This window comes from Trachemys scripta, chromosome 19, assembly GCF_013100865.1.
Source record: "Trachemys scripta elegans isolate TJP31775 chromosome 19, CAS_Tse_1.0, whole genome shotgun sequence".
NCBI lineage: Eukaryota > Metazoa > Chordata > Testudines > Emydidae > Trachemys > Trachemys scripta.
The window spans coordinates 20,189,247-20,205,653 of record NC_048316.1 but is presented as its reverse complement, the minus strand read 5'-3'; the positions used below and the strand labels follow the sequence as shown (position 1 = coordinate 20,205,653).

At 52.1% G+C, this 16,407-nt stretch overlaps 1 protein-coding gene across 2 annotated transcripts in view; it reads left to right on the top strand.

The window, feature by feature from the left end:
- The window catches only part of SLC2A1 (solute carrier family 2 member 1), a 37,829-nt gene extending 26,529 nt beyond the window's left edge, over positions 1 to 11,300 (top strand). For both annotated transcript variants that reach the window (XM_034753256.1, XM_034753257.1), the window contains exons 3-10: positions 2,017 to 2,177; positions 4,840 to 5,080; positions 6,336 to 6,498; positions 6,585 to 6,772; positions 7,139 to 7,243; positions 8,921 to 9,022; positions 9,543 to 9,746; positions 10,969 to 11,300. In XM_034753256.1, the coding sequence (XP_034609147.1) occupies positions 2,017 to 2,177; positions 4,840 to 5,080; positions 6,336 to 6,498; positions 6,585 to 6,772; positions 7,139 to 7,243; positions 8,921 to 9,022; positions 9,543 to 9,746; positions 10,969 to 11,166 (1,362 nt within the window). In that variant the 3' untranslated portion in view covers positions 11,167 to 11,300. The remainder of the gene's footprint in view (positions 1 to 2,016; positions 2,178 to 4,839; positions 5,081 to 6,335; positions 6,499 to 6,584; positions 6,773 to 7,138; positions 7,244 to 8,920; positions 9,023 to 9,542; positions 9,747 to 10,968) is intronic.
- The last annotated feature ends 5,107 nt before the right edge of the window (positions 11,301 to 16,407 follow it).

The following is a 16,407-nucleotide window of genomic DNA, read 5'->3' as shown; positions in this document are numbered from 1 at the left end:
CGCGTGCTGGGCGTGCAGGAGCCAACCCGCTCTTACCTGCTGTCATGGGCAGAGGGTGAAGCTGCTGCTTCGAGCCCACCTCTTCTGCCTGTGACCCCGCCCATACTCCACCCCTGCTCTGCCCAGGCCCTGCCTTCTCCCCACTGTCTCCCTCCTCTTCCCTCCCCCTTCCAGCCAAATCCCTGAACCCAAATGAAGCAAATGACATTTGGAAAAAACCCCACTGTTCTGCATGTTTTCCACTGCATGCCAGATGGTGAAGACTGGACATGCAGAAGGTACCTAATTAAAAGCACTAAATTTGGGAATAAAAATTGTCAGTCACGGGTTTTTTGATACACCCTGAAATTTGTCAGAGATTTATTTGCAAAAACTTCATAGTAAGGGCAAGTCAGCTGTCTTGCTGAATACAACATTAAATACTATGGAATCCATGATGCAGCTCTTCTCTGGTTGACATTTTCTTAATCAGTATTTCTAAGCTGATTTTATATTTTAAATGTACTTTTTAGCATCATAAAGTTATCATTCCAGATTACTACATATTTCACTCACTGAAACAAAGACACTATTTTAAATGAATCAGTCACAGAGGTTTAGTGTGTTCAAAACAATGTTCATTGCTTTTAGAAAAAGGGAAACTAATTTACTTTGTGTGATCTCCGCAACAATAGACATGTTTATGAAATTTCACCAACTTTAAGAAATGTTCCAAAGATTTTAGGCACAACAAAGGGTTTTATCTTAATACAGGAGTGATTTTGCTGGAGGGTACTCTTAAAACTAGTTCATCAAATAGAAGAAAAAGAAAGAGAAACATGTTTGTCCTAGCTATCTAACAGGAAAGGGGTGTTGTCCCTTTAAGGGCTCTCTTCAACAGGGGGTGAAGGGAGCAAGGGATGGACAGGAAGACTTTGGAAGCAAGTTTTTTGTACTATAGCCATTAAAATGTGTATTTTAGATCAGGGTAGTCTTTTGAAGGAGTTATTTAAAAAACTATTGTCTGAAGATCCAAGCATTTAAGGCTAAAGATTAATACTCAGATTGTGCATCTAAAAATGTATGCAAGGATTTTTTAGAGATGTGATTTTATAATCTTCAGCAACACACTGATGAAACATTTTTAAAGCAAATTTTAAACTAAGGGCCTGTGGACTGACATGTTCTGAGTAAATATGACAGTGACGCACAACTGGTTTTGTCAGTAAATTCAGAAACCTGGGGGTTGGCAAATGGCTTCATTACCCCTTGACTGGGGTTCTTCAACAGTTTCAATGTTGTGCTGATAGGCCTGGCAGGCTGGAGGCTTTTTCACTTCTAAGTTATTAGATCCCCTCCAGAGGAGGACTCACCAGGGTGCAGCAGGTAGTTGTTGGAGCCTGCAGGAAGGGTCAGAACAGGGATAGGAAGAGCCGGGAGGGTGGACACTAAGACCCAGGAGTGCCCCAAAATGTTCAGGTGCCCTACGCAGCTGCATATGTCTAAGGATGGCCCTGTCTGGCTGCCAGGTCTGGGAACTCTGAGCTTGTGAGAGGCTAGATGGTTGAGTGCTTATGGACATTGGCCTGGGACTTAGATTCCAGTTCAATTCCCACAGCTTTCCTGTGTGACTTGGGCAAGTTGCTTGTATTATGTGCCACAGTTTCCCCACTGATCAATGGAGATAATAGCCCTGCCCTGCCTCGGGGGTGTGTGAGGATAAATACATTAAGGATTGTGAGATCCTCAACTGCTACAGTGAGGAGAGCCGGATAAGAACCGTGGGTAGATAAATGTCTGGTTAATTCTAGCTGGACTATCCCATATTAAGGAGTCTCTGTTTGGGGCGGGAGCTTAATGTGTAAAATCTCTAAAGTTTCAGCACAGAGAGTGGGTGGATCTGTGCAGCTAATGGGCGAGGAGTGAGACTTCATTGTTGTCTAGGCTTCGTGCGGGGCCTGTGACCAGGGTGAATGTCATTTGGTGTGAACCTGGGTCTGTCCCTAACTGATTGGATTTCCCTCTACCCCGATGCAGGTGATTGAAGAGTTCTACAACGAGACATGGCTAACTCGCTATGAAGAGCCAATCACCGCTGGCACCCTCACCACACTGTGGTCCCTCTCCGTTGCCATATTCTCCGTTGGGGGAATGGTTGGGTCTTTCTCCGTTGGGCTGTTCGTCAATCGCTTTGGCCGGTAAGTACCGTGTGTGCTGTAACTGCTCTGTCCATCCTGGGGCTGGTGGGGGCCCATCACCTTAGTATCTCAGTCAGCTCCCCCAAGTGGTAGGGCGATACCATTATCCCCCCCCCCCCCCCCCGTGCCTCCCGTACCATCGTCTTCTGGCCTCCCAAGCGCGCACACCATCACTTCCGTCAGGCTGTATAAAAGGCAGCCTCTTAAATCCTCTTCCTTGTCTGTTAATTTCATCACATCGGAATCCTCTTGAAATCCCTCCACTGGCTCCTCATCAGATCTAAGCTTCTTGTCACTGCATAACTCTGCCCCTGCTGCCTCATCCTCCCTCCCTCCCCCCCAGGCACCTCTGCCTTTTCCATCCTGCCCCACCATGCATGGTACCAACTCCATGAGCTCATCACAAGGCGCCTGCTCTGCTGGGTTTCAGTCCTCTTCGGTAGCTGCCTACCGTGAACTGAGTTGGGTATCCGCTGCCTGGGGCTGTTCCCTTGCCCTTCTTCGATGTCTGGAAAACGCCCAGCAGCCAGTGGGCACTATGGAGCGAGTCCTGAGGGACTGCAGAATTCATTGACTTACCCACAGCCTCAGAGAGGCAGGAACGGAGCACTGAGCTCTTGAGTCCTAAGCCATGGCTTTACCCATAAAACCACCCAGCTGCACTCGGGCAGCTCTACCCCACTCGCTCTTCTGAGAAGATGGGGAACCTGGAGCCGGGGCTGCTTAGGGCAGAATCCCCTCCACACGGGCCAAACGTGTGTAATCTCAGTGTCCCATAGAGTCTCTCTATTGGCCTCTCCAGCTCTGCGTGCGCACTCCTGTCAAACAAAGCTTCATTGAGAAAGTAGATAAGGAAGTGTTGTTTACTACGACTCATAACACAAGAACTAGGGGCACCAAATAAAATTAATAGGCAGCATTTATTCACACAACACAGTCAACCTGTGGAACTCCTTGCCAGAGGATGTTGTGAAGGCCAAGACCATAACAGGGTTCAAAAAAAGAACTAGATAAGTTCATGGCGGATAGGTCCATCAATGGCTATCAGCCACGCTGGGCAGGAATGGTGTCCCTAGCCTCTGTTTGCCAGAATGGGCAAATGGGATGGATCACTTGATGATTCCCTGTTCTGTTCATTCCCTCTGGGGCACCTGGCACTGGCCACTGTTGGAAGACAGGATGCTGGGCTAGATGGACCCTTGGTCTGACCCAATAGGGCCATTCTTATGTTCTTATTGTGCTTGGGTCCTCAAGTTGCCACTTGCTGTCAAAGGAGAACTTCATCTCTCCCTTCATGACCAGACCCAGTGTCTCCATTCATCACAGCTGCTTGGAGCGTTTTGCTCATGAGCGTAATCATTACCCCACACTGGTGTTAGGCCTTGTTTGGTGGGTGGCTCCGGCCTCGGAGAGGGTGACCAGGTGTCTGGTTTTTGCCCTGAACACCCGGTCAAAAAGAGATCCTGGTGGCTCCGGTCAGCACCGCTGACTGGGCCAGTGACTGCCCAGTTGGCGGCACTATACAGCGGGGCTGGCAGGCTCCCTGCTACCCTCTGTGCGGCTCCCGGAAGCAGCGGCATGTCTCCCTCCAGCTCCTACACGTAGGGGCAGCTAGGGGGCTCCACCCAAGCACTGCCCCTGCAGCTCCCGTTGGCCAGGAACTGCAGCTAATGGGACCTGCAGGGGCGGCGCCTGTGGACGGGGCGGCGTGCAGAGCCACTTGGCTGTGCCTCACCATAGGAGCTGGAGGCGGAACACACCGTTGCTTCTGGGAGCCGCTTGAGGTAAGCGCTGCCCAGAGCCTGCACCCCTGAGTGCCCTCCCAACACCCCACCCTGCCCCAGCCCTGATTGCCTCCCTGCCCTCTGAACTCCTCATTTCTGGTCCCATCCTGGAACACACAGCCCCAGCCCATACCTCCTCCCACACTCCAACCCCCTGCCTCAGCACGGAGCCCCCTCCCATACTCGGAACCCCTCGGCTCCACCTCTCAGCCCAGAGCCCCCTCCTGCACCCCAAAACGCTCATCCCTGGCCCCACACCAGAGCCCGCACTCCCAGCCGGACCCCTCGCATCCCAACCCACTGCCTCAGCCAGAGGCCCCCTCCTGCACTCTAAACTCATTTCTGGCCCCACCCAGGAGCCCCCCGCCCCCTGAGCCAGCCCAGTGAGTGAGGGTGGGGAGTGCGAGCGACAGGGGAATGAAGTGAACAGGAGGTGGGGCCTCAGAAGAGGTGGGCCATGGGCGGGGCCTCAGGGGAGGGGCAGGGCAAGGGTGTTCAGTTTTGTGCGAGTAGAAAGTTGGCAACCCTAGCCTCAGATCATTGCAACAAAGTATTTGAAAACCAAGTCGAGTTTTTCACCCATCCGTTGTTTATAATTTTTTGTATTTCATGCAGCTTGGACACTGGAAACTACTTTGTGTGTTTCATTTTCTACTTCTTTATTCCACTTGGTTCTCGTTCACAAGTTCTGCACCTATTGCCTGTGTCACTGATTCTCTTTCCACGATTAGGCTTTGGAAACCTTCCTCTTTTCTTTCTACCAAGAATTAAATCTTACGTTGTTTTGGGCTTATGTGATTTTCCCAGTGCCTCTTGGATGCAGCATTGGTACAGCTGCCCTGCAGCTGGTCCTGATCTCCCTGTCTTTGCCTCCCCAGACGGAACTCCATGCTGATGTCAAACAGTCTCGCCTTCCTGGCGGCCATCCTGATGGGGTTCTCCAAGGTGGCTTATTCCTTCGAGATGTTGATCCTGGGCCGCTTCGTCGTCGGGTTGTATTCTGGCCTCACCACTGGCTTCGTGCCCATGTATGTGGGTGAGGTGTCTCCGACGGCGCTGAGAGGGGCTCTTGGAACGGTCCACCAGCTTGGCATAGTCGTGGGCATCCTCATCGCACAGGTGAGTTGTTCTCCAAGGCACCTGCTTCTGCACTGGCCAGTCCCTGGTATGCTGACAAATGGTCCGTTTCTCAAGAATTCATCTGGTTTCCTGCCTTTGTTTTTAACGTTGCATTGACCAGTTGGTGAGGTTTTTATCAACACTGATTGGAGCTGTCTGAGGTGCTTTGGGAGACAAAGGGTTATCTGGGGCTAGGGCGCTGGATTGGGATTCAGGAGCTCTGGGTTCCGTTCTGAGCTCTGCTAGTGACTTGCTGTGTGACTTGGGCAAGTCTTGTAATCTCTCTGTGCTTGTTCCTCACCTGTAGAATGGTTCTAATGACTGTCCCCGTGACTGTCGATTGTGCGCTCATTGTGGGGTCTCTGTGCAGCATCTAATACAATGGGGCCTTGTTCTTGAGGGGCTAATGTATAATGGGCAGATCTAGGTTTGGTGCTCATGAGGTCCATTGTACACATCTCATTGTGGTCTGGTGTCCAGGGGGACTAAAGATGCTCAATTATCCTGTGTGGTCTGGCTCCTCTAGAGAGACTGGGGTCTGGTGCTGTACAGTGTGCTGGCTTGGCCTGTGATTTTCTCTAGTGGCTATGCACAGAGAGGGCGAGAGATCTAGACCTAGGGCTATGATCCTGGTGCTGTAATTCCCAGGTTCTCATGCTGGTCCTGCAGACCTATGTGATCTACCTTATCCTTTTGTCTGATTGTCTATGGTTCCTGCATTCATGGCATGGCTCAGGCGGGAAGAGCAGGAGCTGGTGGGGGACAGTATTGTCTCTAACGCAGTGTAGCTTTCTCTCCCTGCTGGCCACCTAATGAGGTTTGAGTCTGCTGCTGCCTCCAACCCTCGGCCTGCTCCTTTTGCTCAGGCAGTAGAAGCGCACAGTTTCAGATCCAGACATGCCAGGTTCAGTCCCTGCCCATCGGTTGTTGGGTTTAGTGTGCAGGTGATACAGTGGAGGTTGGATTAGAGCAGGGGTTCTCAAACTGGGGTTTGGGACCCCTCAGGGGGCATGAGGCTATTACATGGGGGATCGTGACCTGCCAGCCTCCACCCCAAACCTCGCTTTGCCTCCAGCAGTTATAATGGTGTTAAATATGTAAAGAAGTGGTTTTAATTTTTAAGGGGGGGTCGCACTCAGGCTTGCTATGTGAAAGGGGTCACCAGTACGAAAGTTGGAGACCCACTGGACTAGAGAAACTGGCCTTACCCCCTGGCTGTTACGCAGGAAGGGCTAAGCTCACTGTCTCTCCACAGGTGTTTGGGATGGACTTGATCATGGGGAACGAGTCGCTCTGGCCGCTCCTGCTGGGCTTCACCTTTGTCCCTTCCTTGCTGCAATGTATCATCCTGCCCTTTGCCCCCGAGAGCCCCCGGTTCCTCCTAATCAATCGCAATGAGGAGAACAAAGCCAAGAGTGGTGAGTTGGCTGCCCCCGCCCGGGAAAAGGCCGTGTGGGGCCTGCGCCCTTCAGCGTTCCTCACCTCTCCACCTCCTTCCCCTCAGTCCTGAAGAAGCTCAGAGGGACGACGGACGTCAGCAGCGACCTGCAGGAGATGAAGGAAGAGAGTCGGCAGATGATGAGGGAGAAGAAGGTCACAATACTGGAGCTCTTCCGCTCCCCTTTGTATCAGCAGCCGATCCTCATTGCCATTGTGCTGCAGCTGTCTCAGCAGCTCTCGGGGATCAATGCGGTGAGTGCAGAGCTGCCGAGTACCAGCCTCAGGGAATCTCACGGGGCTGTACCAGGAGGGAAGGGCAGTGAGCTCTCCACCCACAGTGCCACTCAGAATGGAACCCTGGGGCCAGTGCCCTGCCCACTGGCCACAATGCCTCCCATTGGTGCAGCTTTGCACAACGCTCCACACAGGGCTGTGCTGAACACCACAACCAAGCCCTGTGGTTTTCTATATACAACACCCCCCCCCCCACACACACACACACACACCTGAATGGCATTGGTCAGACGGTTTGAAGTCCTGCTGTGCCTGTAGATGCTCAGAGATGTCTCAGGCTGGGATCTGCAAAGCTTGTTCATGGCGTGTTGCTTTGTTTTGTAGGTCTTCTACTATTCTACCAGCATCTTTGAAAAGTCGGGCGTGGAGCAGCCCGTCTACGCCACCATAGGCTCCGGGGTGGTGAACACAGCTTTCACGGTTGTCTCGGTGAGTGTCTGCTGAATAGTCTTCCTTCCCACTGCCTGTCTGTAAGTCCTTGCAGGATTGGGGCCAGTGCTAATGTGTGTGGATATGGCTGTGAGCAAGGCCCCATTAGATAAACACATACCCAAATGTGATGCTACTTCACGCTGCTCTAGCACTCCTCCTCCGTTGATCTCTGAACACTTCGCCAAATGTGGTGAGAAACGTCCCCCATTTCACAGCTGGAGAAACTGAGGCACGGTGTAGTTAATGGCAGCCTCGTTGGAGATGTTGAGCCCTGTAGGTCCCACTGGCATTAGTGCCTCTGAAAACTGGGCCACGAGTGACTTACCCAAGGCCATGGAATGAAACAGCAGCAGCGCTGGGATTAGAACATCGGCCTCTGGCCCTGTTTAACTCCTTCGATCAGGGGTTCTCCAGCTTCATTGCACTGCAGCTCCCTTCTGACAACCAAAATTACTACACGACCAAAGCCTGAGCCTGCCCGAGCTCCTCCACCCCGGGGGAGGGGCGGGTGGCGAAGCCCAAACCCCACTGCCCCAGGTGGTGGGGCTTGGGCTTCAGCCACGGGCCTCAGCAAGTCTAATGCCAGCCCTGGCAACCCATTTAAAATAGGGTTGTGACCCGCTTTGGGGTCCGGCCCACAGTTTGGGAACCGCTGCCTTAGACTAGGGTGGGCAAACTTTTTGGCCTGAGGGCCGCATCTGGTTTTGGAAATTATCTGACCCCCAGCTTCTTGCTCCCTGATGCCCCCCGCCCCCCTCCCGGGACTCCTGCCCCATCTAACCCCCCTCTTCCCTGAGGAAACCCCCCCCCCCCGGACCCCTACCCCATCTCCCCCACCACTCCCTGTCCCCTGACCACCCCCAGAACCCCAGCCCCTGACTCCCCCCACCGCCCCATCCAACCCCCCCGCTCCTTCCTGACTGCCCCCCTGGGACCCTTGCCTCCATTCAACCCCCCCGTTCCCCGCCCTCTGACTGCCCTGACCCCTATCCACACCCCCCAACCACCACCCCAAACTTCCCTGCCCTCTATCCAACCCCCTCTGCTCCCTACCCCCTTACCGCGCTGCCCAGAGCATCAGGACACGCAGCCGTGCACAGCACAGAGCAGCAGGTCAGGAGCTCGCAGCCCCGCCACCCAGAGCATTGCGCCGGCGGCAGCGCAGCGAGCTGAGGCTGCGGGGGAGGGGACAGCAGGGGAGGGGCCGGGGGCGAGCCTCAGGGGCTGGGCAGGTGGGTCCCGCGGGCCGTACTTTGCCCTCCTCTGCCTTAGGCGCTGCTTGGCTAGAGTGCCTAGAGCAATAAAAAGCAAAGGTCCCCAGTGCTAGACGCTGATCCAGCCAATCTCCTCCCTTCCTCCCTCCCTTCTGCTGCCCCATCTCCACTCGACTCCCGCTGAAGCACGGCTCCTCCCCCTCCAACAGACCAGCTGCTTCCTGGGCTCCATCACATCCTAGGCACCCTGGCGTTGCCACGGCATGGCCAATTTTTACCTAGCTCACATTAAGTTGCTTGGGTGCCTTTATAGGGCGACTGACTTTGCCCCTTGTTGGAGGCACAAGGTGGGGCTGCAGTCAGGTTAGAGAGCATGAGCGTGTTCCCCAGGGAGGAGTATTGGTGGGGCAGGACGTGGGTCTGATGTGCTGAACAGTGCTTGCCTCCCTCTGTCTGACAGCTCTTTGTGGTGGAGCGAGCCGGGCGCAGGACTCTGCACCTCGTTGGCCTGGCTGGGATGGCTGGCTGCGCAGTGCTCATGACCATCGCCCTGGTGCTGCTGGTGAGTGAGTGCGCCGAGTTCAGAGTAACCGGTTTGGGGCCACCTGGAAACCCCCTCCTGAGTAACCCAAGGAAAGGAGGGGATGGGGCACTGAGCATTCATCAGCCCCAGGGGGTGGTTACTCTGAGGGCTGGTGGAAAGGGAGACCTTGCTGGGATGATGTCACATTGTTGGCCAATCAGCGCTGCCTGAATCCCTGATGTCATTTCAAGAAACTCTTCCTCCATGGGGTCGTAATTCTGGAGAGCGCTGGCTCCTGGGATGGCCGTGCTCATTGCTGCAAGGCACTTGGCGCCGCAAGATACCTGCCGCCAGGCTCGCCCAGCACTGGAGGGAAGCGCCTTGACATCATTTGTCAAAGGAATACGGCAGGAGTGGCGGAAGCTTCCTAAAAGTGGTGGGGCCAAAGCCCCCTGCCCCTCACACCCGTTTCGGTGCCCCTGGAATACGGTTGTACCAGAGATGCAGGGTCCACATATGTTTGAAGCAAATAACACTCTTCTCTCTTTCCCTGTCCTAGGACCAAATGGCCTGGATGTCCTACATCAGCATCATTGCCATCTTTGGGTTTGTGGCTTTCTTTGAGATTGGCCCGGGCCCCATCCCTTGGTTTATCGTGGCAGAATTGTTCAGCCAAGGCCCTCGCCCTGCCGCCTTCGCCGTCGCCGGCTTGTCCAATTGGACCTCCAACTTCATCGTGGGCATGGGCTTCCAGTATGTGGAGGTAATTCCCCTGCCCTGCCTCTCCTCCAGCTCTGCGAGTGCTAAGGAGATGGGGCTGCTTTGAGCCACTCGCAGGATTTCCCTGCATCCACATCTGCAGTGGGGCTTGGGCCCATCTCTCTCTGCAGCCAGATAGGCTGGCAAATGGCTAGAGAAGGAAGCTCTAATGGATGCAGACACCTGCAGTGCAGGGGTGAGCGAGTAAGACCGAGACTGATTAGCATCCAGGAGTTCAGACTTAGCCTGGCTCAGTTTGGTTCCTTGGCTTTCTGTAAAGACCCAATGAGCAGCAGCGCGTTGGATGACGCTAGCCAAGTAGGACTGTCTCATCCATGGATCTCTTGCAAGCCCCGTGCAAAGGAAAGTCATTATCCTTATCCCTGTTGTACAGATGGAGAAAGTACGGCCCAGGGAGGCTAAAAGACTCTTAGCAGAGCCAGGGATAGCACCCAGCTCTTCGGAGCCCCCAGCAGTGCCCACCACACGACCCTGCCGCCGCCTCCTATGCAAGCTAACCAGAAAGACCCATGTGTATTTTCCCCAACAGGAGTCTGGCATGGCTCTGCCTCTGCCCAGTGCCTCAAAGGCTTCAGGGGTGTCTCAGCCATGTGCTGGCTCCATGCCCGGAGCTGAGTTTCACTCACAGTGAATGGTACAAAGACACAGGCCAGGTCACCTGCTGAAAGGGGCCACCCAACCTGAACAGCTCAGCATTGCTCAGCCAGGAAAATCTCCTGCTTTCCACACGAATGGGTTTGACCAGGGCCCTGTGAGAGCACGAGGCTCATGGTCAGACTTCGCTCTGAATGAGGAGCTCCCCAAGCTACTTGGGCGGGCGAGATGCAGGCGTGCAGCTCCTCTTCTTGAGACTGAGACTGAGCTGAGGTGCTGCTGGTGCCTTTCTAAGCCCAGGAGCAGCTCTGTACATGGCCCTCTAGGTACAAAGCTGCCTAGCTCCATCATACAGGCAGAGCTGGGGCAGAGCCGTTTGTTGCCCTGCACTGGGAGGGACGGGTTGGAAAGTTCGCCCGGGGTCGGGTTCCGGAGTGTTCTACACTCTCTGAATAGAAATAGTTACTAGATCAGGAGGCAGTGGGTGCTGCTTAAGGATTTGTAACCTAGTGCCTGGCAAGCTGTGTGGTGCCTCTGAGCAGCCCACACCAGGCAAGCCCTGTGCCAATGCCCGTCGGCACCTCACCGCTTCTCTGGCTTTTCCTTTTCAGCAACTCTGCGGCCCATACGTCTTCATCATCTTCACGGCGCTGCTGATCCTCTTCTTCATCTTCACCTACTTCAAGGTGCCCGAGACGAGGGGCCGGACCTTCGACGAGATCGCCTCCGGGTTCCGCCAGGGCGGTGCCAGCCAGAGCGACAAGACGCCCGACGAGTTCCACAGCTTGGGAGCGGACTCGCAGGTCTAACAAGCCAGCAGCTCGTCCCTCTGCTCCAGCCGCTGAGCTTCTCTCCCGAGTGTTTTAATGCTTGTACAGAAACCAGGCAGGAGGGATTTGGGGGGTGGTGGGGGGTCGGGTGCATTTGTTCCATCTCGAGTCCCCCACCAGCCACCTGGTTGGCCAGCAATATACTGACACACATTTGCTAGGAACAATTTTAGCTGGTTTCACGTCCAGGATTTCAAAGATGATAGGTTCAGAAACTACAACTAATGTTTTCAACCAACCACCTCCAATTTTGTGAGTTGGAGGCAGCTCCCTTATTAATGAAGCAACAGGTTCTTTAATGAGAAGTTTTTAAAGGTCAATACTTTCAAGGGTTTTAATCACTGAAGAAAGCCTGTTGCTTTATTAAGTATTTAAAAAAGCAGATTTTTAATGTCTCAAACAGTCTAAAATTTCAAACCCCCAGTGGGTTGGGGGAAGAGGAGACTAGGGGGGAAGTGGGCAAGGATTGTAATGTTAATGGATTTGTTCTGTTCCTCTACAACTCTGAGCAGTAGCTACCCCTGAACTGGGCTGCAGGAGAAGCTCTGAAAGGGCTGTAGTACTGTAGTGATACATGGACAGTCCTAGGGGGACCTGCCTTCTGGGGTCACCACCACATCTCCCAGGATTTAGAACCTCCAGTGGCAGCTTCTCAGGCCTTCTGAACCTGTCCCCAGACGAATATACTTCCCTCACCTGGATGAATCATTTCCTCTGAGTCAGGCGGGTACAGTTTGGGTGGGATGAGGTTTTTGTTTGGGGGTTGGGTTTTTTGAGGGGTTTGGGGAGAGTTTAAAAACTACTGTGGTGGTTTTTTTTTTTTTTTAGTCTGGCAATATTTGCCTTATAGGTCAATTGCAGAGTATGTGGGCAGGGAAGCCTCACTACTGAAAAACCAGCAGCAACCTGCCCCCTCGGCTCATTGTTAAAAACAAACCAACACTCCAGAATTGAAATCCAGTCTTGCTTTGCTCCCACCACAAGCAACCCTTGCGTTGAAGGTTTAGCTGAGAAGCAGGAGTGGTATGTTTACAGGCCGCAAAAGCCAGTTTTGGGCAAAATAAACTGGCTGATGAGACAATACAAACACTAGCCCAGTCACTACCCTGTAAGTCCGAGACTCTCAGAAATTAGTCAGTTGAATGGAGACATACATTTCCTGCTTTGTGTATAGACTGGAAGATATTTATAAATATATATATTTGTTCAATGGTGTTAATAGTGGACATTAAGTTATAGTGTTTCTGATTGACAAGCAAAGTACTGTAAATATTCTTGAACTATATTCACATTGTACAATGTAAACAAAGTAGAGATACAGACTTATAGTTTCTATAGCAACTGTACTGAAAGGCTTGTTCACTAGAATGAATGACTTTTGTATAGTTAACTTACCTGCACTGTAGTTGCATCTGTTGCACTGAATTTTAGTCTTAGCATATTACAAACAAACAAAAAAAAAACCCTGTCATTTACAAACAAACTCCTCCCCTAGAGTGCATATGTTTTAGAGGCTTATGGCACATTTCCAAAGCCACATACAGCTATTTAATAGTATTTTTTTATTTATTTGTCTGTTTTTAAAGTGACCACACTTGGAAGAAAATAAACTTAGCAAAAAATCATCTCTGTGTACAGCGCAAAGTCTGAAAGACTTAATTTGTTTTGTTTTTTAAAAAAATAAATAAAAGTGCCAAGAGAAGGAAGAAAAACCGTGTGTGGTGTGGAAAGAATTAAGTCCACAGGACAAGCTGTGCAGTGTTGTGTGGATTTGTTCTATTAGGGGGCGATGCTCGGACTGTGGCCAGCTCAGGGCTTCAGGGGCAATTTACCAGAGGATTCAGAGGAGCAGCCGTGTTAGTCTGTATCTGCAGAAAGAACAGGAGGACTTGTGGCACCTTAGAGACTAACACATTTATTTGAGCATAAGCTTTTGTGGGCTACAGCCCACTTCATTCTACAGGTGATTCCGCATTGTCCAGAGTTCTTTGCTGAGGTCCTTTGTTTTGACCCTAACACCTACCCTCCTGTCCCCGTTTTTCATTTAGAGCTGTGGAAATAAGTGGATTTCCTTTTTTATTTTATTAGTTCAGTGGCCAAACCAAAAAAAATCTAAGCTAAAGTTACATTGGTTTTTGATCTGCAATAAAAATGTTTGAAAGTTTCAGCAAACTAAAAATTAAAAACAAAAAAAATTGTTTTGGGTCAAACACAAGACTTTGGAAAATGAAATTGAAATAAAATTTGAATTGAAAAATCAATTTAAATATTTAGACTGTTTTGGTCACCAAAAAACCTCCAAAAATTTGCAAAATACTCTGGCTGACCTAAATCTGCTTTTTTTTTTTTTAATTGGGGGGGGGGGGGGGGATTTTTTGTCTGAAACAGTTTTTGCCCCATCGTTCTGGGTGCTGTAGCCGTCCCCTCCTGCGAGGAGTGGGCCTTTTGTTCAGGTGAGCTCTGTCCCCCGTCCCAGGGTTTAAATATGCAAATACGATGCTGCTGTTAGGAGTACAACAATGGGTCTCCTAGAGCTAGTTTAAAAACATTTTGGAGGAGGTGAGGGGGGAGCAGAATGGACTCATTGTCAAAAATGAGCATTCTTGTGGGGAAAATTGGTTTACAAGTTTTTTAGTGTTTTAATGAAATTCAACCCCAAACGGCTTAGTGGGGTGCCCCCACTTCCCTCAGTCTCCTCTAGCACAAAGGGGGTGAGGGAAAAAAATCTTTTTAAAAAATTAAAATTTTTGGAAAAAAAAAAAATGAAAATTGTGGGATGAAAAGGAGCAAAGCAGCAGTTTTACCGTCCAGGCACTCCAGCCCTAATTTTGAACCATGCTGCATTGCATGCTGGGACTCGTAGTCTCCAGGAGAGGCATCTCCATTCAAGAGGAGGCTGCCCGTGATGTGGGTCAGTGTTTGGCCCATGGGTGAGACCTCTCCTCTGGCGCCTGAAGGAGAGTCCTAAACTGCGCTTGGCAAGGGTGGGGAGGGAGTGATGGGAGGCTGTTAGGAAGAGAAGTATTTCTGCTGAAGGGACTGGAAGCCCAGTGCTAGCCCAGCTGGACCACAAGGGCTCTTCTCTTGCGGGGTGAGGATGCTCTGACCCATCCCCTCCGTGCCCCCAAAGCCTCTGCTCTTTGGGCTGGGGTTGAAGTATTATGCTTGGGGGCAGAGCAAGCATCCTGGGTGATAGCAGCAGGGATGTGCCCTTACACTGGTGCATTGTGGGATTATCCAGAGTGGCCCTATGGACGCCAAGACATGACTGCGCACACGGGGATAACTTCACTCTCCCTGCTGGGGAGTGAGGAGACCTCTGCCATCTTCATCCTTGAGGTGCTTTTCTGGCAAAGGGTAGCAGTGCCCATTCCTAGCTCCCGGCTCAGTGCTGCCTGAGGGCACAGAGCAATCGCTCCCTTTTTGCTGCTAAATACAGGGCCTGGTGCAAATGCTGTTTTGTCTCCTGGGCTCCTTGCCCCATTCTGTCAATTTACAAAGTGACCACTTCATGGGGGAGGGAGGGGGGCAAGAAAAAGAACTCTTATCTCTTCCCCCCTCCCCCATTTTTTCATTCTTCATCTTCCCATATTATAAGTAATAGGAAGTAAATGAAAATAAAGTGAGGTGCCTTGACTGGGGTTGGGGTGCAAGAGGAGGTGTGGGGGGGTTGGCTCTCGGAGGAAGATTGGGTGCTTGCTGTGGGTTCTGGGGTGGGGGGTGTGGGGGGTGTGGGCTCTGGGAAGAAGTTTGGGTATGGGGAGGGAACTCTGGGTTGGGGCAGAGAGCTGGGGTGTGGGGGGGTGCTTGCTGTGGGCTCTGGGAAGAAGTTTGGGTATGGGGAGGGAATTCTGGGTTGGGCTGGGGTGTGGGAGTGGGTGCTGGGTTCGGGCTCCGGGAGGAGCAGGGGGATGGCGCTTACCTTGCTTCCAGAGCAACCAGCACACCCCTCCGGCAGCAGCTCCTAGGTGAGGGGGGAGGGGCGGAGATCTCTGTGTGCCGCTGTCCGCAGGCGCTGCCACCACAGCTCCCATTGCCTGCAGTTCCCTGCCAATGGGAGCTGTGGGGGGCGGGAACCACACATGGAGACACTCGCGCCTCAGGGACATGCCAGGCACTTCCTTGCGCAGCACAGAGGGAGGGAGGCAGCGTGGACAGGGACCTGCCTTAGCCCTGCTGTGCTGCTGCTGGCACATCTCCTGCCCCTTGGGGGCGGGGGTAGCAGGTCTCCGTGCACTGCCTGGGGCAGAGGCAGTGCGCGGAGCCACCTCTCCCCACTAGGGGCATGCACGGACGTGCCAGCAGACAGCCACTTACTGGAGAGCTGTGGGGCCACTGGCCACGGCATGCAGGCAGCCTGCCTGGGCCCTGCTGTGCTGCCAGCCAGGACTCGGGGGCAGGTTGTCAGATGAGATTTGTCCTGCATTTTGGGGGCCTCCCTGTCATTGGGGGCCCCATGCCACCGCATTGTTTCATGGTAAATCCACCTCTGAAGCTAGGGTCTCATTGTGGTAGGTGCTGTGCTAGCTGTGTGTCAAGCTTCCTTCCCCACTCTGAACTCTAGGGTAGAGATGTGGGGACCTGCATGAGAACCTCTAAGCTTATTTCTACTAGCTTAGATCTGCTTTTGCTGCCACCACCCAAATTATGAGTTATCTGTCTACCTCTCCCCCAGAATATCTCCCAAGTACTATAACCCTTCCCTGGGTAGCCTTGAGAGACTTCTCCACCAATTCCCTGGTGAACACCAATCCAAACCCTTGGATCTTAAAACAAGGAGAAATTAACCATTCCCCCTCCTTTCCCCTCACCAATTCCTGGTGAGTCGAGATCCAACTCCCTTGGATCTTAAAACAAGGAAAAATCAATCAGGTTCTTAAAAAGGCGGCTTTTAATTAAAGGAAGAAAGGTAAAAAATCATCTGTAAAATCAGGATGGAAAATAACTTTACAGGGTAATCAGATTCAAAGAGCCCAGAGGACCCCCTCTAGCCTTAAGTTCAAAGTTACAGCAAACAGAGGTAAACCCTCTAGCAAAAGGAACATTTACAAGTTGAGAAAACAAAGATAAAACTAACACACCTTGCCTGGCTGTTACTTACAAGTTTGAAATAGGAGACTTGTTCAGAAAGATTTGGAGAGCCTGGATTGATGTCTGGTCCCTCTTAGTCCCAAGAGCGAACCACCCCCAAAACAAAGAGCACAAACAAAAGCCTTCCCC